Below are 23,680 nucleotides of genomic sequence, written 5' to 3'. Positions count from 1 at the left end.
GTATTGAAATGTACAAGGTCACCGCCGGGCGCAGTGGCTCACGCCTGTAAACCCAGCACTTTGGGAGGCCTAGGTGGGCGGATCCTCTGAGCTCAGGAGTTTGAGACCAGCCTGGTCAACATGGTGAAATTCTATCTCTACTAAAAATACAAAAAATTAGCCAGGTGTGTTGGCAGGCGCCTGTAGTCCCAGCTGCTCGGGAGGCTGAGGCAGGAAAATCGCCTGAACCCAGGAGGCGGAGGTTGCAGTGAGCCGAAATCGCGCCACCGCACTCCAGCCTGGGTGACAGAGTGAGACTCCATTGCAAAAAAAAAAAAAAAAAAAAAAAAAGAAAGAAAGAAAAGAAAAGGAAAGAAGGAAGGAAGGGAGGGAGGGAGGGAGGGAGGGAAAGAAAAAGAAAAAGAGAGAAATGTTCAAGGTCACAGGCCTAAGGATTCTCTAGCAGTTCCCTGTAAGACCTGAAGAGGGCACTGTAGCCCAGAAGCAGGTTAGAACAGAGGGAAAATTCTCTTGGGTCCTCCCCTTCGAAGACTCCTCACATTCCAGCTCCACCCCTACCGCCCTGCTCCCCACACACCTGTCAAGTACCCTCCAACCTCCAAAACCTGTCCGTAATTTTTCCTGAAGCAGATTGCAAAACATTCTCTCCCGTTTGCATATATGCAGGGGAACACAGGCTGACTTCTCTACAGATGATGCTACAAGCAGAAAGGCGGGCCCTCATATATGGGATAACAACCAGGACTGGGGTCCCATACAGTTGTTTTTGTTTGTTTGTTTGTTTGTTTGTTTGTTTTTGTTTTGTTTTGTTTTTGAGACGGAGTTTCGCTCTTGTCGCCCAGGCTGGAGTTCTGTGGCACAACCTCGGCTCACTGCCACCTCCGCCTCCCAGGTTCAGTGATTCTCTTGCCTCAGCCTCCAGAGTAGCTGGGATTACAGGAGCCCACCACCACACCCGACTAATTTTTTGTATTTTTAGTAGACATGGGATTTTACCACGTTGGCCAGGCTGGTCTCAAACACCTGACCTCAGGTGATCCACCCGCCTCAGCCTCCCAAAGTGCTGGGATTACAGGCATGAGCCACTGTACCTGGCCTCCCATACAGTTTTATGACAGTTTTTGCCATCTGCACAGGTCCCTCCCAGGTGGTCCTTTCCCACTGAAGCATTATTTCTGAGAAGGAATCTGAAGTTGTGGTCAGAGTAAAGGGAAAAATGAGAAGTAGAAATTAAGAGTGGAAGTAGAGTTCATTCGTTCCATGTCCCCCACCCCAGGGGAGTGAGGGAGCAGGTAGAGATTAGGTAGAAGGAATAAACCAGGCGCAATGGCTCACACCTGTAACCCCAGCACTTTGGGAGGCTGAGGAGGGAGGATCACTTGAGCCCAGAGTTTGAGACCAGCCTGGGCAACATAGCAAGACTCTATCTCTAAAAAAAATTAAAATAACTAAGAAATTAGCAGGGCATGGCGATGCATGCCTTTAGTCACATCTACTCAGGAGTCTGGGACCGGAGGATCGCTTGAGCCCAGGAGTTTGAGGCTGCAGTGACCCATGATTGCACCACTGCACTCCAGCCTGGGCAACAGAGCAAGACACTGTCTCTAAAAACAAACAAACAAAATCACAAATATATAAATGAACCACCTAGAGTGACCCTTGTCCCTGAGCAGATGCTATCTATAGAGGTGGCTCCAACCGCACCTGTATGTACCGCCCCTTTTGTGAATTTCAGAGGACAGCATTCATGGTGACAGTCTCCAAGTGAGTAAAGGAGGCAGCTGGGCTTAGCAGGGGTGTGCATTGAGGCGGAAGGCTGATGCTGGGAGTGTGGCATCAGCCGAAAAGACTAAAGAAGAGGCAGAAATTAACAAGGGCCAGTGACCAGGGTTGGCAGCTGTTATCAGCCCCCAAAACCCCCAAAGGGACCCATCCTCTGGGCTCCCTCTCCTTGATGACAATCTCAGTGCACCGCAGGCTTGCCCTGGGCAGGGTTGGCAGCTGCCTCACTGCGGTGAGGCCTTGAATGGAGCCACCTTATTGACCAGCGTAGGCAGAGCTTGTGGCCTCAGGCCCAGTAGGGTCAAGAGGTCAGACAGGCTGTGTGAGACAGCACGTAGAGCCCAGCCCCCTCCACCCCTCGTTTCCCGGACCTGGACCTGCTGCACTGCTGCCAGGAGTGGGACAGAGCCAGGGGATTTGGAGGTTCCCGGAAAACAGAAAAGCCAAGAGTCATATCTGTGGTTTCAGTTCTTGCCAGTGAGATTGAAGAATACACAAAGCTTGGACCCCACGAGAACCAGAGGCCAGCCCCCATCCTGTCTTCACGGTTCTCACTCGCATCCCAGCTCCACCCCTACCGCCCTGCTTCCCCACACACCTGTCAAGTACCCTCCAACCTCCAAAACCTGTCCGTAATTTTTCCTGCTGCAGATTGCAAAATATTCTCTCAGTGTCAAGGGGGCTCTTGCCACCAAGGGAGTGCCCGTGAGGCCTGGAGAAGTCACAGCTTGCCACCTAAGTTCTCCAGGTCATCCTGTCCCTGATGGTAGGTGCAAAAACAGGTAAATTGCCTCCAAAGCGTGTCCTGGCATCAAATTTTGCAGGTGGCCGAGTGAGCTCAGGTGTTTTCCCAGCATTGTCTCTGCTCCTGAGTTTAAAGCTGCTCTCTGAATGCTTCCTGCTCTGGGCCCTCAAGTTGGCCCTGCGACATCCTTAGATCTCAGAGTTGTGCTCTGGACAGTTCCTCTGGCCCCTGAGATGTCATTGCTGGCACTGGAGTGTCCATGGGACAGGCTGGCGCTTAGCTGAGAGCCCCTCGATGGGGTTCGGGAGTGGTGAGGGAGGGTGTGGCACAGGCAGTGTTGGTGAGGGAGGTGGTGGATGTGCCCAGCTGGACGCACCTGGTCATCTGTCCCCTCTCCTGCAGGCCTCCCCCGTGTACAGCTTCAGCTTTCCCCGGAGGAAATTGGAGTAGACTCGGAAGAGTTTGCAGAAAGTGTCAGCAGTGATGGTTCGGAGTGGAGCAGCCGAGGCCGCATCTGGGAGGGAGATGGCTTCCTGCTGCCAAGGAGAAAACAGGTCACTGCAGTACCGCAGAACGGGAAGGAATACGGACAATTCCTGTACTCCTTAGCAAGACCCTTCTCCCCTTCTTACAGAAAGGGCAAGCAGAAGTGTCCGCTCCTACTCACCTGGGCTCCCAGCGCCCGAAGCAGAGTGGTGATGCTGCGAAGGCCACTGATGGCTTTATCCATGTGCAGCTGCAGGGGCTCGAAAGGCTGGGAAGAGTTGGCCAACACAGCCTGGCCCCGCAGGACAGCTTCTGAGAGCAGGGCCAGGCCCTGCCAGACTTCTACAGCCTGCTGCCCGACCTACAGGGAGTGGACTCTGGGAGTCAGCTGACCCACGCCACCCTCTCCCTCCTGCCCCTCAGCAGCCCCAAGCACCAAGCTGAGCAAACAGAAAGTATGCAATAAGACTTGAATAAATGAATGAATGAATGAACGTATTCCATACAGCCCTCATTACTTTTCTTTTTTCTTTTCTTTTTTGAGACAGGGCCTCACTCCATCACTGAGGCTGTAGTGAAGTAGTGTGATCACAGCTCCCTGCAGCCTCAAATTCCTGGGCTCAAGTGATCCTCCCGCTTCAGCCTCCCGAGTATCTGGGATTACCACCATGCACCACCTCTCCTGACTAATTTTTTTAAATGTTTGTAGACATGGGGGATCTCACTATGCTGCCCAGGTCGGTCTGAAACTCCAGGGCTCAAGCAATTCTCCCATCTCGGCCTCTCAAAACCCTGGGATTACAGATGTGAGCCTCTGCGCCCATGCAGCCTCATCTCTGCTGCTCCATTTTACCTTTCCCTCCATCATTCTCCCTTCCATCTTATCAGGCTCGCAAAATGAGATTCTCCAAAAGAAAGGGAAAAAAAAAAAAAAAAGGAACTCACCTCCATCCTCTTCCAGGCATAGAAGTTAACTTTGGTGTCTGGGACGGTGATATTCTCATTCAAGCTGCAGCTTTCGGAACAGCCCATCTGAAATGCACACAGCCCGGGGACTTAAGGGTCCCTGAGGGCTCTAACCCTGGCCCACAGGCCACAGGACCCGCTGGCTTTGCTCTTTGCCTAGTTTCCAGGTATGGTTTGGGGCCACCAGACTTGTTCTTATGTAGGGGGGCAGTACCTAGCTTCCCACCTCCACCCCAAACCAAGTGCCAGGTTCCTGGATCTGGGAGGAGTTCCCTGAAGCCCTGAGTGTGAGTTCTGTGGAAAGTGCTGGGAAAGGGGTCTCACCGTGACATTCTCGGCCTCCTTGGCCTCCAAGAGGTACCTCTCCAGGACTCGGCTGTCACAGATGAGGCGTGGTGGGGCGCCCGGGACTGGGAGGCCCAGAGGGAGCGACAGCAGAGACAGGAGAAGCCACAGCCAGGCAGGACATTCTAGAAGACAGAGTCAGGCTGAGAGTCAGGCGGGGAGGAAGGAGAAGGGTGGCTGTGGGAGGACAGCTTCCTTCATCCCCACGCCTCTGTCCCAGCTCGTCCTTACTGTCCCCAACCATGCAAGCACTCAGGTGCTGTCTCCCTGGCCTTCATTCAATCCTGCTGCGGTGTGCACACCCTACCCCCAGCTACCAGCATCCACTTCTCCGGCCAAACTTCAATCCTGGTGTGACAGAGGCTTTCCCTCGGGCAGATACGGCAGATACGTGGTGGCTCCAGCCCCCAGGTTATCAGCTTATCAGCTTGCTCTCCACTGGCACAGCAGAACCCCCCAAACCTTCTTCCCCTCCACTCCCAAACTGTGTTCCCGTCACAGGTCAGGTTTTTGCCATCCCCAAGGACTCCCCCAAGTCCCCGCTGGCACGTGGAGGCTGCCCCACCCCCTCCCCCTTCCGGGGTCCTTGACAAGTCGCCGGTCCTTGAACCCGGCCACCTCCCGGCTAATAGCCCGGGCGCTAAATCCCCGCTCAAACAGGGACCCGGGTGGGCGGGAGCGCCCAGCCCGCGAGTACTCACCGTGCACCCCCATCTCCGCGCCTGGCCGGGGTCCCTCAGCGACCTAGGGCGCGCCCGGTGACCACACCGGGAGTCCTCATCCCGGGAAGTTCAGCGGGGCAGGGCCAGCCCCACGGGCCTGGAGGAGAGGGCGGCTGTCCAGGGGGCGCGGGATCGGAGCAGAGCCGGCGCGGTGGCCCCGGTCCGGCTCCGGGACGCACGCAGCGAGCGACCGGGGTGGCCCAGGGACTCTGCGGCTCCGGCCGGGGGTCGGGGCTGTTATCTGCATGTGTGCGTGCGCGGGTGGGGGTGGGGGAGAGGCTGTGTGCGTGAGGGGTCGCCAAGGGTAGGGGCCACCCGGGGTCAGAGCAGGGGGCAGGACGCCTGGGTTGAGGCTCGCTGGGGCGTGAGCGGGGCTGCTGCAGACGGCCCGTGCTGGTCATGGGGCCTGCTCCCGGGCCCTGGGTCCCGGGAGGGGAGTGCAGCCGGGTGCGCACCCTCGGGACGGGCGGAGCGTGCTATCTGGGAAAGGCTGGGCTCCTGGACACCTCCCCTGGGGGGCATCCCGGTCTTGGGCGGAGACTCAGAGATGCCTGGGTTGCTGGGTTCCCGCGAAGTACCTGGGTCCGGAAGCCCAGAAGCTTCAGGGACGGGCAAATGGGTGGTCTCCCTTCCCACAATCCCAGGACATGTTCTAGAAACAATGTTAACCATGTTGAGGAATTTGATGGGGGCAAATAGGGCAAGAAATTTGGGGTTCTTCCTCCCTACCCCATTCCTCACTGTCTAGGACTCTGCAAACCCAGACACTTAAGTTTTTTTTTGTTTTTATTTTTCTTGAGGCGTAGCCTCCCTCTGTTGCCCAGGCAGTGCAGTGGTGCCATCTCCACTCACTACAACTCTGCCTCCTGGATTCAAGCAATTATCCTGCCTCAGCCTCCGGAGTAGCTGGGACTACAGGCGCACCTTTACACCCGGCTATGTTTTGTATTTTTAGTAGAGATGGGGTTTTGCCATGTTGCCCATGCTGGTCTTGAACTCCTGATCTCAGGTGATCAGCCCTCTTCGGCCTCTCAAAGTGTTGGGATTACAGGCGTGAGCCACCGCACCCAGCCCCCACCCCAGACACTTAACTTTTAGTGCACAGAGCACACAGTCCATTGTGCAGGCTACACATGCACCTTGACATCTGTTTATTTGACCTGTGGTGTAGGTTAGCTAGGCTGCATGGCCGAGTTCTTAAGAACGCTGAAATACAGCTAACACCAAGAGTGATGGGGGCTGGGATTTACAGCTAAGGTTTTATGGCTTCTGAAAGCCCTGAGCCAGATGGGTGAGATTCCCAGAGCAGGAGACCAAGACTAACTGACCTCTCACACCTTAGAAAGTGGCCTCGTCCTTGAGCCCTCAATGTCCTCATCTGTCAAATGGGTGTGGTGAAACTACCAGCCTACCCCACTTAGGTTTCATAAAAGACAGGAAAGTGGCCGGGTGCGGTGGCTCATGCCTGTAATTCCAGTACTTTGGGAGGCCGAGGCGGGTGGATCACGAGGTCAGCAGATCGAGGCCATCCTGGTTAACACAGTGAAACCCCGTCTCTACTAAAGAATACAAAAAATTAGCCGGGCGTAGTGGCAAGCGCCTATAGTCCCAGCTACTCGGGAGACTGAAGCAGGAGAATGGCGTGAACCCAGGAGGCGGAGGTTGCAGTGAGCCGATATTGTGCCACTGCACTCCAGCCTGGGCGACAGAACAAGGCTCTGTCTCAAAAAAAAAAAAAAAAAAAAAAGACAGGAAAGTGCCAGGCGACACAGCTCACACCTGTAATCCCAGCACATTGGGAGACCAAGGCAGGAAAATCCTTTGAGCCCAGGAGTTCGAGACCAGCCTGGACAACATAGCAAGACCGCGTCTCTAAAAAAAGAAAAAAGAAAATTAGCCAGGTGTGGTGGCTCACGCCTGTAGTCCCAAATATGCAGGAGGCTAAGGCAGGAGGATCACCTGAGCCCAGGAGATTGAGGCTGCAATGAGCCATGATCACACCACTGCCCCGCAACCTGGGCGACAGAGTGAGACCCTGTCTCAAAAACAAAAAAAGACTGGAATGTGCAGATCTGAGCTGTAAGAGTTTGGAAGAGGGAGAACTCACCGCTAGCTGGGAGAAATCAAGGAAGATTTGAGGGAGGAGATGACAATGACCTCAGCCTCGAAGGGGGTTAGGGCATCTATGGGAAGAGGTATGAGGTGGGTGGGGGATTGTTGATTCAGCAAAGTGAATGGAAAGTCAGGTGTGCAGAAGGGAGGGTGGAGGAGAGAGAGGTGGAAGATGAGGTCAGGGTGCTGCTTAGGGAGGAGTCAGGCTGTCTATGACCTTGAATGCCTCTCTGAAGAATTTGGATTTTGTTTGGAAAGAGTGGGAAACATTCACTCATTCATTCAAAAGATATTTATGGATTTCCTACCTACCCGTGGCCAAGGACCTGGGGATAGAGCAGTGAATGATACAGCCAGGAATGCCTGCCCTGGTGGAGCTGACATTCTAGTAGGGTTGCCGATGATGAATACAAAAATGAGTACAAGATAGAAGATTTCGTCTGGGGGAAGTGACTCATACCTGTAATCCCAGCACTTTGGGAGGCCAAGGCAGGAGGATCACTTGACCAGCCTGGGCAACATGGCGAAACCCCATCTTTGCAAAAAAAAATTACAAAAATTAGCTGGGCTTGGTGGCGTGTGCCTATAGTCCTATCTACTTGGGAGGCTGAGGTGGGAGGATCACTTGAGCCCAGGAAGTTGAGGCTGCAGCGAGCTGTGGTTTTGCCACTGCACTCCAGCCTGGGCAACATAGTGAGACCCTGTCTCAAAAGAAAAAGAAAAAAAAGAAAGGAAGAAAAGATAGAGAATTTCAAACAGCTGGAAGAACTAAGGAGAAAAGGCACGGGCAGGGGTATCTAAAATAAGGTAGTCAGAGACACCAGGCTGAGAAAGTGACTTGAAAAAAGACCTGTTGGGGGTGAGGGACCATGAGGGTGTGGTGAGGTGAACAGCTTGATGGGAGGGGGGTTTGGGCCAAGTGTGGTGGCTCACACCTGTAATCCCAACATTTTGGGAGGCTGAGGCAGGAGGATTGCCTGAGGTCAGGAGTTTGAGACCAGCCTGGGCAACGTAGTGAGATCCCGTGTCTATAATTTTTTTTTTTTCTTTTAATTAGCTGGGCATAGTGGTGCACATCTGTAGTCTCAGCTACTCAGGAGGCTGAAGTCAGAGGATCTCTTGAGCCCAGGAGGTCGAGGCTGCAGTAAGCTATGATCACGCCACTGCACTCTAGACTGAGCAACAGAAAGAAACCCTGTCTTAAAAAAAAAATGAGTGGTTTGGCAAGATGGATGGCTGGGGGTCAGGAGACAGAGGCTGGTATGCTTCTGGCTGGCCTGATTCCCTCAGACCCTGCTCCCCTGCATCTTCTGCTCACCTTGAACCTTCCCAAACCTGCTGTCCAGGCTCCCCCAGCCCCACTTGGCAACTGGTTCTGCTCCATTCCAGAGTCCTGGGACGTGCACATGCACACTCACGTCCACACATGGGTGCACGTGCGTTCTATCTTGGCTGCTCCCCTTCCCCAGCCTCTGCTCTCCCAGGACCCTGACTCCTGCGTCAATGCCCTGACCTAACCATAGAGAGGGGGCCGGAGACAGATGGGTGGGGTGGATGCAGCTAGAGAAGGAGGAGCCTTTTGGGCTGTGGGACCTGCCCGTCCCCTCACACAGCTTCTCAGGGGTCCCTACATCCTTGTCTGCAGTAGAGGAGGAGCAGGAGATGGGCCAGGGGCACCAGCCTCTAAATGCTGGAGCCTGCTGGATAGGAGTGGTGACTGACTTGTCCCTTGGGGCTTTTGGAGAGAGAGCTGTGATTTGCAGCTTGGGAGAGAGGACAGGATCTTGGTCCATCCCATACCCAATCCGAAGCCATAGTAATTCTCTTTTTTTTTTTTTTTTTTTTTTGAGACGGAGTCTCGCTCTGTCCCCGGGCTGGAGTGCAGTGGCCGGATCTCAGCTCACTGCAAGCTCCGCCTCCCGGGTTTACGCCATTCTCCTGCCTCAGCCTCCCGAGTAGCTGGGACTACAGGCGCCCACCACGTTGCCCGGCTAGCTTTTTGTATTTTTTAGTAGAGACGGGGTTTCACCCTGTTAGCCAGGATGGTCTCGATCTCCTGACCTAGTGATCCACCCATCTCGGCCTCCCAAAGTGCTGGGATTACAGGCTTGAGCCACCGCGCCCGGCCAGTAATTCTCTTTTTGAGATGGAGTCTCACTTTATTGCCCAGGTTGGAGTGCAGTGGTGCCACGATCTCAGCTCACTGCAACCTCCACATCCCGGGTTCAAGCGATTCTCCTGCCTCAGCCTCTGGAGTAGCTGAGATCACAGGCATGTGCCACCACGCCTGGTAATTTTTGTATTTTCAGTAGAGATGGGGTTTTGCCATGTTGGCCAGGCTGGTCTCGGACTCCTAACCTCAAGTGATCTGCCCACCTCGGCCTCCCAAAGTGCCGGGATTGCAGGCGTGTGCCACCGCACCCAGCTTGAAGCCATAGTAATTCTGCTAAGAGGGGAGAGGCTGGTTTGGAGCCCAGAGCCTCTTGGATACTATGCAATGCAGGGTCCATTCATCTGTCCTTGAGGAACAGGAAGAAAACAAGAAGCTCCGTGGGGCTCCCAGTCCAATGCCCACCATCCCTCTGCCCAGTGCCCCCCACCCTCACCATCTGCCTGCTCTTCTAACATGATGCTGACCCCCAGGCCCAGGACCACTGCAGAGCGTCAGCCTCATTTGTGCCAATTCCCTGAACAGGAACCTGCCACGGCTTCCTATTGCCTCAGAACTGAGACCCTCCAAGGTCCACCATCCACTTCACATTCCAGCCTGTTCTCCCGCTTTGCTCACTCCCACTCCCTCCACCACAGGAGATGGTTTGTGCCTTCCTGCCCTTGGCTCCTCCTGGATTACCCTCCCACATCATCTCCCCCTTTTCTTTAAAGCCCAAATCTGTGCATCGCCTCCTCCATGAAGCCTTTCCTGATCTCCCAGCAGGAAATCGTCTCCTTCCCTGGCACTGCCGTCATTTATGTACATGTCTTAGGCATCTCACTGGCAGGGCTGCCATGGACAGCCATCAAAGTTGAGCACTTCACAACTCCCAGGGGCGTCCATAGAGACTCTGATGGGAATGGTAGCAGCTGGAGTCATGTAGTGCAGGTGCCCTGGCCATTGAAGAGAGCGAAGGGCTGCGTATGGAAGTTCTGATGCAATTTTGTGTCTACCAAGCATCCAGCATGTCCCTTTTCTGTGGTCACCACCCATGTGTGGATTGCATTATGTGGTCCCTCCAGTACATGCTCAGAGAAGGGCCCAGCCTAGAGGGGGCACTGAGCTATCCCCCGGTCAACCCAGCTCCCTGGGATCCTGGGGCGTGAGAAGCTTCCATGCACTTCCTGACTAGGCAGCCACTAAGGCAGGGTTTGAAAAGGGCCAGTTGTGACAGGAGGATGGCGGGCGTGGAAGCAGGCCGTGCTCCACGGATTCCTCCTGGCAGCGGATTCGGATCGGAAATCCGAGCAGAAGCAAATTTACAGCCCCCCTGAGCTGTCCCAGACCCCCAGGCAGCACGGAGTCCCAGCTGCCTGGAGTCAGACTTGGGAGGGGGGGCCTCCTGGCTTCTCTTTCCCTCCTTATTTCCAAGCAGTGGCTTCTCAGCTCAGCTCGAGTTCAGCCAGAGGCCCAGAAGACCTTCTGTGCTAGGAGGGGAGGTGGCTGGGGACCTTGTTGGGTGGCCTTTGGGGAACTATGAAGGAAGCAAGAATGTTGGAGGCCCAGGCGTGGTAGCTCACGCCTGGAATCCCAGCACTTTGGGAGGCCAAGGAGGGAGGATCCCTTGAGCCCAGGAGTTTCAGACCAGCCTGGGAAACATAGGAAGACCCTGTCTCTACAGAAAATTCGTCAGGTATGCTGGCACATGCCTGTAGTCCTAGCTACTGTAGAGAAAATTCATCAGGCATGCTGGCACATGGCTATAGTCCCAGCTACTTGGGAGTCTGAGGCTGGAGGATTGCTTGAGCCCAGGAGTTGGAGGCTACAGTTAGCTATGATCGCACCACTGCACTCCAGCCTGGGCGAAAGAACAACACCCTGTCTTTCTTAAAAAAATTAAAAAAAGAATGCTGAAGAAGGGATTCCTGCTGGAGAACCAAAGGAAAATCCTTTGCCAAGTCAGTTTGGAGACCATGAGGCAAGGGCTACTTGCTTCGTCAGGAAATCGTTGATAGAACCAGACATCCAGGTTTCTGTTCTCAGCAAACAGATCTGTGGCCTGGTGGCTTCAAGGGGTTGGTTGTCTGGTGACCAGGAGTGCTTGGATTGGTGATCTGAATTCTCTTTCTTTTGGAGTCTTCCTCTGTTGCCTAGGCTGGAGTGCAGGCAGTGGAGTGATCTCGGCTCACTGCAACCTCCGCCTCCCGGGTTCAAGTGATTCTCCTGCCTCAGCCTCCTGAGTAGCTGGGATTACAGGCACACGCCACCACGCCGGGCTAATTTTTGTATCTTTAGTAGAGACTGGGTTTCACCATGTTGGTCAGGCTGGTCTCGAACTCCTGACCTTGTGATCCGCCTGCCTCGGCCTCACAAAGTGCTGGGATTACAGGCCTGAGCCACTGCGCCCGGCCTGGTGGCCTGAATTCTGCCACTGACTTGCCAGGCGCCTAACTTGGGCAGATGACTTTATCTCTGAGCCTTCTTCGCAGAGTGGGGAGGTAGAAATCACAGTGATTGGCCAGGCGCGGTGGCTCAAGCCTGTAATCCCAGCACTTTGGGAGGCCGAGATGGGGTCAGGAGATGGTGTCGAGGTCAGGAGATCGACACCATCCTGGCTAACCCGGTGAAACCCCGTCTCTACTAAAAAAATACAAAAAACTAGCCGGGCGAGGTGGCGGGCGCCTGTAGTCCCAGCTACTCAGGAGGCTGAGGCAGGAGAATGGCGTAAACCCGGGAGGCAGAGCTTGCAGTGAGCTGAGATCCGGCCACTGCACTCCAGCCCGGGCGACAGAGTGAGACTCCGTCTCAAAAAAAAAAAAGAAATGATAGTGATTGCCTCCCACAGCTGTGGTGGGATTATGGAACTCCTGGCACATGGTAATCGATAAACACTAGCTGTTATTGCCCTACTCCCCACTTTATCATTTCTCCTATTGTCCTTTCTTGGGAGACCTGGAGACCAAATGTCCAGTGTATTCCTTAGCCTTCTCCAGCATCGTCTCCTGTTTCTCTGGGGAGCCAGGGACAGATTCATGGCACTTTACCTTGGGTATTATATTATAGCTGCCCCTACCATGCAACTTACTGAAGAAGTGTCATCAGAATAGTGGGGTGGAGGGAGGTGTCTCTGGGTGTCTATATATATTTTTAATTTAATTAATTAATTAATTTTTTTTTAGATGGAGTTTCACTCTTATTGCCCAGGCTGTAGTGCAGTAGTGCGATCTTGGCTCACCACAACCTCTATCTCCTGGGTTCAAGTGATTCTCCTGCCCCAGCCTCCCAAGTAGCTGGAATTACAGGCATGTGCCACCATGCCCAGCTAATTTTTTGTATTTTTAGTAGAGACAGGGTTTCATCGTGTTAGCCCGGACAGTCTCGATCTCCCCACCTCAGGTGATCCACCTGCCTCAGTCTCCCAAAGTGCTGGGATTACAGACGTGAGCCACCATGCCTGGTAATTTATTTATTTATTTATTTTTGAGATAGAGTTTTGCTCTGTCACCCAGGCTGGAGTGCAATGGCGCGATCTTGGCTCACTGCAACCTCCACCTTCTGGGTTCAAGCAACTTTCCTGCCTCAGCCTCCCAAATAGCCAGGATTACAGGCGTGCACCACCACACCCGGCTAATTTTGTATTTTTTTAGTAGAGATGGGGTTTCACCACATTGGTCAGGCTGGTCTCAAGCTCCTGACCTCAGGTGATCCACCCACCTCAGCCTCCCGAAGTGCTGGGATTACAGGCGTGAGCCACTGTGCCTGGCCTATGTAAGCTCTTCTGCTCATGTCTTAGTTCATCAACCAGTAAATAATTTTTCCCTTTTCAGGGAAGTATATTTGTCTAATAGCAAACAAGACTAATAGACTGAGTTGGAAGGAATCTAGCAGGTCCTGTGAGGGCGAAAGTCCACCCTCTGTTTGCATACTTCAAGTGACAAGATGGTTGCCTTTTCTTAAGGGAGCACAGGCTTGTTATACAGGAGACAGCAAGCCATTCTCCTCTGCACCATCCATGTATCCACTGACCCATTCATTCATCAGATATTTATTAGTTACTGGATTGGGCAATAAAATAACTTCTTGAGGTATCTCATCAGCTTTACTTTTACTTATTTAGAGATGGATCTTCCTCAGTTCCCCAGGTTCGAGTGCAGTGGCATAATCATAGCTTACTGCAACCTCGACCTCCTAGGTTCAAATGATCATCCTTCCTCAGCCTCCCAAGTAGCTGTGACACCAGGCATGCACCGGCACGCCTGGTTAACTTCTTTATTTTTTATATAAAAAATATAACTCTATAAAATATAACTCTATAAAAAATAACTTGCTTATTTTTTATAGAGCCAGGGTCTCACTGTGTTGCCCCGGCTGGTCTCGAACTCCTAGCCTCAAATGATCCTCCCACCTCAGCTTTCCAAAGTGCTGAGATTATAGGCATGAGCCACCTTGCCTGGCCCCTCATCAGTTTGATAACTGCCTGATCAACTTACTTAGAGAACAAAGGATCAGTCAGGAATAGGCTTCATAAAACTTTTGTAGGCCAGGCACGGTGGCTCACGCTTGTAATCCCAGCACTTTGGGAGGCTGAGACAGGCGGATCACAAGGTCAGGAGTTCGAGACCAGTCTGGCCAATATGGTGAAACCCCGTCTCTACTAAAAATACAAAAATTAGCTGGGCATGGTGGCATACACCTGTAATCCCAGCTACTCAGGAGGCTGAGGCAGAAGAATTGCTTGAACCCAGGAGGCGGAGGTTGCAGTGAGCAGAGATTGTGCCACTGGACTCCAGCCTGGGCGACAGAGCCAGACTTCATCTCAAAAAAAAAAAAAACAACTTTTGTAATGAACTTTTGCTCATTACAAAAACAATACGTGACCAAAATTAGAAAACAGCGCTAAACTCAAACACACAAACTGAAAAACGCCCATAATCTCATTAGGAAGATGGGAACTTAAGTGGCCATTTTCACAGGCTTCCTTCTGGTAGGATGACCTTTACCTCATTCCAAATCTCTGTGCAGTTGGACCTCTGTTTCCTAAGGAACTACAATTGACACATTCTTGTCCAACCTCTCTCGTGGTTTGAGGGTTTGTGAAACACCATTTTTCCCCCCAACTCCTGACCAAGCACCAGAAACTCACCTGGGACAAAGTGCTGGGCCTCTCTAGCAGGATCATCAGCCTGACTAAACCACTTAATATTTCAAGGCCCTGTCCCCTTCCCTGCTACGCGAGTGACAACTGAGTCTGGCAGAGACTAATAACTCAGACTTGAGAATTAAACACACACAAAATTGCCTTCCTTCACTTCTCCCCATTCCTATTAAGAAGCGTAAAACTATTTCTTAGCAAAATGGCTTCATACTAAATACTAGCTCTTGGCTGGGTGCGGTGGCTCATGCCTGTAATCTCAGAACTTTGGGAGGCTGAGGCTGGCGGATCACCTGAGGTCAGGAGTTCGAGACCAGCCTGGCAAACATGGTGAAACCCCGTCTCTACTAAAAATGCAAAAAGTAGCCAGGCTTAGTGGCACATGCCTGTAATCCCAGCCACTCAGGAGGCTGAGGCAGGAGAATCACTTGAACCCGGGAGGTGGAGGTTGCAGTGAGCCGAGATCATGCCATCGCACTCCAGCCTGGGCAACAAGAGCGCAACTCCATCTCAAAACAAACAGATAAACAAACAAAGAAAACAATAGTAGCTCTTACTTTTTTTTTTTTTTTTTTTTTTTTTGCCTGTAGTCCTAACTGCTTGGGAGGCTGAGGCAGGAGGATTGCTTGAGCCTAGAAGTTCGAGGTTGCAGTGAGCTATGATCGTACCATTGTACTCCAGCCTAGACTACAGAGTGAGACCCTGTCTCTAACATAAATAAATTAAAAAAATAAAATGTAAAAAGGAGGGCAGGGCACTGCATTTGCACACACCTTCTGCCTCCATCTCCTTACCCCTCTCCCCTGTTTTTCAAGCTTTTTTTTTTTTTTTTGAGACTGAGTCTTGCTCTGTCGCCCAGGCTGGAGTGCAATGGCACGATCTTGGCTCACTGCAACCTCCGCCTCCCAGGTTCAAGCAATTCTCCTGCCTCAGCCTCCTGAGTAGCTCGGATTACAGGTGTCTGCCACCACACCCAGCTAATTTTGTATTTTTAGTAGAGATGGGGTTTTACCATGTTGGCCAGGCTGGTCTTGAACTCCTAACCTCAGGTGATCCGCCTGCCTTGGCCTCCCAAAGTGCTGGGATTACAGACATGACTCACTGTTCCTGGCCTCCCGAGCTTTGATGGAAGTCACTTTGGAGAGACAGTAGGAGGAGAACGGAGACTGGAGCCAGCCTCCCTATAGACGGGCCTGCAGGCAGAGTTCCCTACCCCACCTGCCCTGCATGGACTCCAGTAGATACAGGAACCTGGCTCAGGGCCCCCCACACACAAAAGAGTGAGCCCCAGGCCCCGCTCTTCCTTCAGTGGCAATGTGGAGGTCTGTTTCTGCAGAACTGCCACTGAGGGAAGCCCCACTGGCAAGCAGTGAGAAAACATGGAGTAGAAACAACAAATAGGCTGCAGGAGGGAACTGCCAAAACAAACTAGATGGGAAAGGCTGCCTGCCACCACCTCTGCTGGGCTTAGGCCCGGAGCACATACGTGCAGGGAGACACAGCTCCATCCAGCTTCCTGCTGGCTCCCCACTCAGCTACCGGGGGGCTCCCAGGCAAGGAAGCCTTGCGGTCAGGCTGATGGAAGGGATGTGGCCCGATAGAAATGTCCGCAGCCAGCCGGGTGCAGTGGCTCACGCCTGTAATCCCAGCACTTTGGGAGGCCGTAGGCGGGTGGATCACGAGGTAAGGAGATAGAGACCATCCTGGCCAACATGGTGAAACCGCGTCTCTACTAAAAACACAAAAATTAGCTGGGTGTGGTGGTGCACACCTGTAATCCCAGCTACTCAGGAGGCTGAGGCAAGAGAATCGCTTGAACCAGAGAGTCGGAGGTTGCAGTGAGCCAAGATCACGCCACTGCACTCCAGCCTGGTGACAGAGATTGTCTCAAAAAAAAAAAAAAAAAAAAAAAAAAGGAAATGTCTGCAGCCCTGTCTCCCAGTACCTCCTGCTTTCTAGCCACCTCGAGTCCCTCCAGTCCCAGAACGTAGCTGCCTATTCATTAATCCCCTCCCTGCCCACTGTTTTTTGAGACAGGTTCTTGCTGTTTCGCAAGCCCTCAGTCACAGCTAACTGTGGCGTCAACCTCCTGGGCTCAAGCAATCTTCCCACCTCAGCCTCCTGAGTAACTGGACCACAGGTGCATGCCACCAAGCCAAGTTAATTTTTAAATTTTTGATAGAGACGAAGTCTTACTCTATTGCCCAGGCTGGTCTCAAACTCCTGAGCTCTAGCGATTTTCTCTCCTTGGCCTTCCAAAGTGCTGGGATTACAGGCATGAGTCACCATTCCCAGCCAAATCCACCCATCTCCCCACCCCACTATGATCTCTCTGCCAAATATGCCGTCTCCCCTCTTTTCTGCCCGGCAAACTCCTATTTATCCTTCAACACCCAGATCGAAAGTGAGTGAAACCATTTTGGGTCCCAGCAGGAAGTTATTAGCCCTTTCCATCTCCACATTTCCTTATCATTGCTACTTTTATGTCTTATACATCTTACTCATTCACAAAAAATTATGTATCCACCTTCCCAATTAGATGGTGAGCTCCTTAAATGTAGGGACCATTTCATATGCGGATGCCAGAGGAAGGGATTTTGATGAATTAGAAGCCTGATCTTCAGACCTCCAAATCAAACTACCTTCAGTTGAATTAGAATGAAATTCTGTTCCTAACCTGTAAATCAGAGGCTCTTAAACGCTTATGACCTCAAACGGTAAAAAACACAATGTACATCCTATTATACTACACATATATATAATACACATGCCTAACTGAAAAATCTGCTGGTCAGGCCTAGTGGCTCACACCTGTAATCCCAGCATTTTGGGAGGCCGAGGCAGGTGGATCACCTGAGGTCAGGAGTTTGAGACCAGCCTGGCCAACATGATGAAACTCCGTCTCTACTAAAAATACAAAAATTAGCCGGGCGTGGTGGCGCGTGCCTATAATTCCAGCTACTGGCAGGAGAATCGCTTGAACCTGGGAGGCAGAGGTTACAGTGAGCCAAGATTGTGCTACTAAACTCCAGCCTAGGTGATAGAGACACCGCCTCAAAAAAACAAAAAAATCTGCAATAAAACACCACCATTTAAGTTGCACTTTTTTTTTTTTTAAACTTGGGTTGTTTTTTCTTTTTCCTTCCTTTTTTTAGACAAGGTCTTGCTGAGTCGCCCAGGCTGGAGTGCACTGGCATGATCTCAGCTCACTGCAACCTCCCCTTCCTGGGCTCAGGTAATCCTCCCACCTCAGCCTCCCAAGTAGTTGAGACCACAGGTTTGTGCCACCATGTCCAGATAACTTTTTATATTTTTTGTAGAGATGGGATTTCACCATGTTGCCTAGGCTGGTCCTGCCTCAGCCTCCCAAAGTGTTGGGAGTATAGGCGTGAGCCACCACACCCGGCTTTGTTTTTTTCGTTTTTGTTTTTTTTTTTTTTTTTGAGACGAGTCTTGCTCTGTCACCCAGGCTGGAGTGCAGTGGCGCGATCTCAGCTCACTGCAACCTCCACCTCCCTGGTTCAAGTGATTCTCCTGCCTCAGCCTCCAGAGTAGCTGGGGCTGCAGGCATGTGCCACCACGCCTGGCTAATTTTTTGTATTTTTTAGTAGAGACAGGATTTCACTGTGTTAGCCAGGATGGTCTTGATCTCCGGACCTTGTGATCTGCCCACCTCAGTCTCCCAAAGTGCTGGGATTACAGGCGTAAGCCACTGCCCCTGGCCTTTTTTTTTTTTTAAGAAGCTGTGACCCACAAATGGGTCACAACCCGCTTTGATAAACATTGCTTTAGTTGACTCTAGTTTGATAAATGTGAAAAATCAGGCCATCCCACAAATATCCAAACAGAAAGTATTACCTGTGTGCCCAGTAATTACGTGGGGGGGGGGGGGTCCCTTTGCCACTGGAGCAGCCCAGTGAGAAGGGTCTGAAGGCTGAGCACAATGGCTCATACCTGTAATCCCAGCACTTTGGGTGGCCAAGGCGGGCAGAATGCTCAAGGTCAGAAGTTTGAGACCAGCCTGGCTGACATGGTGAAACCCCTTCTCTACTAAAAATACAAAAAATTGCAGGGCATGGTGGTGCACGCCTATAGTCCCAGCTACTTAGGAGGCTGAGGCAGAAGAATCCCTTGAACCCAGGAGGCAGAGGTTGCAGTGAGCTGAGATCGCACCACTGCACTCCAGCCTGGATGACAGAGTGAAACTGTCTCAAAAAAAAAACAAAAGAAAAAGGGTCTGAAGGGCTCTGGACCTGAAAGCCCGGGTGCCATCTCGGCAGGCCCTGCAGGTCCAGGAATTAAATGAAGCCAATTGTCACTCCCTGCCACGGAGCCTGACACTAAGAAGGTCCTGAAGTCTTAGTTTGCTTCGTTTTTTTTTTCTTTTTGAGATACGGTCTTGCTCTGTCACCCAGGCTGGAGTGTAATGTGGTGATCACAGCTCACTGCAGCCTCGAACTCCTGGGCTCAAGCGATCTTCTTGCCTAAGCCAATGAGGTAGCTGGGATTATAGGTGCAAGCCACTACACCCATTTAGTTTTCAAAAATTTTTTGCATCTGGGAGGCCGAGGCGGGCAGATCACTTGAGGTCAGGAGTTCGAGAACATCCTGGCCAACATGGTGTTTCCACTAAAAATACAAAAATAATTAGTGGGGCGTGGTGGCGCTCACCTGTAATCCCAGCTACTGCAGAGGATGAAGCAGGAGAATCACTTGAACCCAGGAGGCTGACCTTGCAGTGAGCCAAGACGGCACTACTGTATTCCAGCCTGGGTGACAGAGCAAAATTTCATCTCAGAAAAAAAAAAAAAAGTGTGTTTTTTGCATAGACAGGGTCTCAGTATGTCATCTAGATTGGAGTGCAGATGGCACGATCATAACTCACTGTACCTTCAAACTCCCAGGCTCAAGCGATCTTTCCGCCTCAGCCTCCACCAGTAGCTCGGACTACAAGCTGGAGCCACTGCACCCAACTAGAAGATGAAAATCGTTAAAACAAACATTGGGATGACTGGGCTTCTGCACTGTACTGTTTTGTTACACTGCATAGCATAATCTATGTTCTCTATGGAGGCAAGAAACACTTGGGTTCCCCTTTCAGCTAGATACTTGTAGCGTTTCCTACCATCCCTATTCAGGCACACACAGAATTTACACAGGAAAGAGTCAGTGGCCGTGGAGGTGGCAGGACACTAGTACAACAGGATTTTTTATTTATATGGCAATAGTTACAGATCACACACACACACACACACACACACTCACTCAGGAAGACCCACTAACTGGGCTCACCAAGAAACAATTACCACCCCCCTCAATGCAGAGTACTTTGGGCTTCCAGGGAACAGGCCTTTTCTTACATGGCTCTGGTCCAAGGTCCAGTACTCGGCATGCGAACAGCCACATCATGGAGGGGATAAGTGGAAGAGTGTCTTTTCAACTACTTGGGTGTGACCCTGAAGACTCGGATGTGGATGGCTGAGTTGTTGCGGATCCGAGTCAGTGGCTCCCGTGTATCAGTCTCCGGCTCCAACTCATCAACAAGCTCCACGGTGGAGGTATTGGCAGCCACCTGCAAGGACCCGAAGCTGCCCGCCTGCAGCTGCAGCGCGATGTTGATGGCGCGGTTGATGGCCAGGCCCAAGCCGTGAATGTAGATCTCAGAGCACGCGTTCTGACCCCGGGCCCCTCCGTCCAGCAGCTTCTGGCAGCGTGCCAGCTGGGCCTTAAAGTCAGTCTTCATGTTGACATAAATGTCATTGGGCCTCCGAGGAAGGCGGTTAGGAAGCCTTTTCCTAAGGGTGTACTCCACCGGATCCAGTTCAGCCTCCACGGTACCTCGGGGCTCACGGTTTTCTGCCATGCTGTGTGCCCTGGCATGGGAAAGGGACGAGATCAGAGGGATCACAGTGACCTCGAAGCCTTTCCTACCCCTTTTCCTGTACAAAGGGTGCACCTGGCCCAGCAGTGGCTCACGCCTGTAACCTCAGCACTTTGGGAGGCCGAGGCGGGAGGATCACTGGAACCCGCGTGTTTGATACCAGCCTGGGCAACACAGCAAGACCCTGTCTTAAGAAAATTTTTTTCAATTACCCGGGCCGAGGCGGGAGGATCGCTTGAGATCGGGAGTTCGAGGCTACAGTGAGCCGGGATCGCGCCACTGCACTCTAGCCTGGTAAACAGAGTAAGCCGCTGTCTGAAACAAATACAAAAACAAAAGGTGCACCCGAGAGGGGACACACTCGACATCCCTGTTTCCTTCCGGCCCCTCGTCCCCTCCTACCCACCTCCAGATCCCGCGTCTCCCCCAACCTCGCGCCTCTCCGCCGCCCCTCCCGTGCTCACTCTCTTCGCTCCACAGAGCCTTCCAGGCGCGCGAGGCCCGCTCCTCGCCAGGTCACTGAAGGGTTCGCCGGCCAGCCCAAGTAACCGCGACCCCAGGTCCCAGGGAAAGAAGGATGGGGGCGCAACCAACCCGCCGGCTCGTGGGCACCCTGCCAGCGCCGCGGTCCTGAACGGGCTGCGGAGTGCGCACGCGCGCCCGCACCCCGCGAACCACGAATCTCCTTCCCGGCTTCCGTTCACCCCGCCCCTTTCCTGAGGGCAAGTGCGACTGCGCGAGGCATTTGAGTAACGCGAGACTTCCGGGACTGACGGGATCTACCACGTGTACGCCTCGGGGACTAGCGGGCGGCCGAGGGCGGGGACCAGGTCCAAGCAGGGGAGGTGCTAGAAGGGGCAAGGTCGGCCTCCTTAGGGCTGGCGGAGGGGTAGTGTAGGGGAGACACCTGGAGGGGAGGCCGTTCTAGGGGCGGGGTTCTTCCCCATGGGAGCAGGGAGGGGGTCGAGTTCAGGAGACCGCGGTCGCCAAGAGGCCTGAACTCCGCGTTCGTCGCAGCTCCTCTAGTCAGAAGAGGCCTGAGCAGGGCTGGAAGAACTGACCCCCTAGTCTAATGTCCCTGTGGCCCGAGGACCGAGGGGGGAACTGAGGGACGTAGCCGGTCCCCACCTCGCTGGAGGACAGCGTCCCGGGACTCCCCTGCAGTTCACGGGAAGCTGTCCGCCTCCTGTCTGTGCTGGGGACCCACGCTGTGGGCCCTAAGCCCAGGCTTCACGGGTCCCCAAGGAACGCTAACCCACACACGCCCCTCAACCATTTCCCACCAGCTCTGCGGCCCGCGACCCCTTAACAGGGACTTGTCGCCCCCTGGTGGGCAAGGTGGGGAGGACGCGCGCCGTATTCGTGGCTCTCCAGGCCAGTGGAGTGGGGGCTCTGCCCAGACTGGATGATTTCTACAGAGTTCCCTTCTGAAATTAGTAGGACCTGCTGCATCCTTTGGGGACCTTGAACTACTCTGTTTGCCCAGCATTCAAATGGGGATGTTCACAACAGCTCCCCCACCATATTGCACATGCATTTTGGTGAATGGCTAGCTGTATAGCTTCTGACTATAAACTTGCATTTATTTATTTTTGAGAGAGGGTCTCACTTTGTGGCCCAGGCTGGACTGCAGTGGTGTGATCTCAGCTCACTGCAACCTCTGCCTACCAGGTTCAAGCGATTCTTGTGCCTCAGCCTCTTGAGTAGCTGGGATTACAGGCGCACGCCACAGCACCTGGCCAATTTGTTAAATTTTTTTGAGACAGGGCCTTACTCTGTCACCCAGGCTGGAGTGCAGTGGCGTGAACACGGCTCACTGCAGCCCTGAATTCCTGGGCTCAAGCGATCATCCTGTGTCAGCTTCCTGTGTAGCTGGGACCACAGGTGTGCGCCACAACGCACAGCTGAGTTTTAAAAATTTTTTTGTAGAGATGGAGTCTCACTTTGTGGCCCCGGCTCGTTTTGAACTCCTAAGTTCAAGCGATCCTCCCACCCTGGCCTCCCAAAGTGCTGGGATTACAGGTGTGAGCCACTGGGCTTAACTCAGCCTAAACTTGTCTTTTATTTTTATTTTTTTTTAAAGACAGGGTTTCAGTCTGTTGCCTAGGCTGAAGTGCAATGGTGTGATCACAGCTCACTGCAACTTCCGCCTACCAGGTTCAAGAGATTTTTGTGCCTTAGCCTCCTGGGTAGCTGGGATTACAGGCACACGCCACTGCACCTGGCCAATTTACTTCATTTTTTTGAGACAGGGTCCTCCTCTGTCACCCAGGCTGGAATGCAGTGGCATGAACATGGCTGAGTGCAGCCCTGAACTCCTGGGCTCAAGCCATCATCCTGTGTCAGCTTCCTGTGTAGCTGGGACCACAGGTGTGTGCCACAATGCACAGCTAATTTTTTAATTTTTTTTGTAGAGATGGAGTCTCACTTTGTGGCCCAGGCTGGTTTCAAACTCCTGGGCTCAAGCGATCCTCCCACCTTGGCCTCCCAAAGTGCTGGGATTACAGGTGTGAGCCACTGTGCTCAGCCTAAACTTGTCTTTTTTTTTTTTTTTTTTTTGAGACAGGGTCTCAGTCTGTTGCCCAGGCTGGAGTGCAGTGGTGTGATCATAGCTCACTGCAGCCTCAACCTCCTGGGCTCAAGCAATCCTCCTGCCCCAGCCACCTGAATAGCTAGGACTACAGGCATGCGCCAGTATGTAAAGTTGTATTTTAGAAGTTAATCCTTGGTATTGAAATTTTCGAAATGTTCACATAATTGTTGGGACTGATTCATTCCTCCACACATGATGCGCCTCCTCTCTCCCATATCCTGTTAATTGTAGCGGTTGCAGGCATTTGCGTTGACAGGATATATAGATGGCTCCACACTTGACCTTGAGCGCCAGAATGCTCTGAAGTCAAGCATATGCCACAGTGCTTGAGACTGTGGGCATCATCTGTAGTGTCCTTTTCCCCGACTCCTGTCTCCTTGGTCCTGGGGAGGTCTGGCTCTAATTGCTAGTTTCCAGAGATTCATTCTTTTTTTTTTTTTTGAGACGGAGTCTCGCTCTGTCACCCAGGCTGGAGTGCAGTGGCCGGATCTCAGCTCACTGCAAGCTCCGCCTCCCGGGTTCACGCCATTCTCCTGCCTCAGCCTCCCGAGTAGCTGGGACTACAGGCGCCTGCCACCTCGCCCGGCTAAGTTTTTGTATTTTTAGTAGAGACGGGGTTTCACTGTGTTAGCCAGGATGGTCTCGATCTCCTGACCTCGTGATCCACCCGTCTCGGCCTCCCAAAGTGCTGGGATTACAGGCTTGAGCCACCGCGCCCGGCCTCTTTTTTTTTTTTTTTTTTTT

General features: G+C 52.7%; 2 protein-coding genes across 8 annotated transcripts; both read right to left on the bottom strand.

The window, feature by feature from the left end:
- Positions 1-2,234: 2,234 nt before the first annotated feature.
- Positions 2,235-5,259, bottom strand: EPO (erythropoietin). Of its 2 annotated transcripts, none has more exons than XM_045387355.3 (5): positions 5,026-5,259; positions 4,304-4,449; positions 3,959-4,045; positions 3,195-3,374; positions 2,235-3,063 (listed from the first exon to the last, which is right to left on the bottom strand). In XM_045387355.3, exons 1-5 carry the CDS (start codon positions 5,036-5,038, stop codon positions 2,908-2,910), a joined length of 582 nt encoding a protein of 193 aa, XP_045243290.1. In that variant the 5' UTR covers positions 5,039-5,259; the 3' UTR covers positions 2,235-2,907.
- Positions 5,260-19,644: 14,385 nt separating this feature from the next.
- POP7 (POP7 homolog, ribonuclease P/MRP subunit) lies at positions 19,645-21,034 on the bottom strand. Of its 6 annotated transcripts, none has more exons than XM_015447168.3 (3): positions 20,750-21,034; positions 20,556-20,658; positions 19,645-20,335 (listed from the first exon to the last, which is right to left on the bottom strand). In XM_015447168.3, the coding sequence occupies exon 3, from the start codon at positions 20,323-20,325 to the stop codon at positions 19,903-19,905; it is 423 nt and encodes a 140-aa protein (XP_015302654.1). In that variant the 5' UTR covers positions 20,326-20,335; positions 20,556-20,658; positions 20,750-21,034; the 3' UTR covers positions 19,645-19,902. The 6 variants fall into 6 exon arrangements, with proteins under 6 accessions (XP_015302654.1, XP_045245515.1, XP_005549308.1 ...); XM_045389580.2 differs by having other exon boundaries at positions 20,556-20,634; XM_005549251.4 differs by having other exon boundaries at positions 20,808-21,034.
- Positions 21,035-23,680: the final 2,646 nt, after the last annotated feature.

Source organism: Macaca fascicularis, chromosome 3 (assembly GCF_037993035.2).
Source record: "Macaca fascicularis isolate 582-1 chromosome 3, T2T-MFA8v1.1".
Lineage (NCBI taxonomy): Eukaryota > Metazoa > Chordata > Mammalia > Primates > Cercopithecidae > Macaca > Macaca fascicularis.
This window is presented reverse-complemented; position numbering and strand designations above follow the sequence as displayed.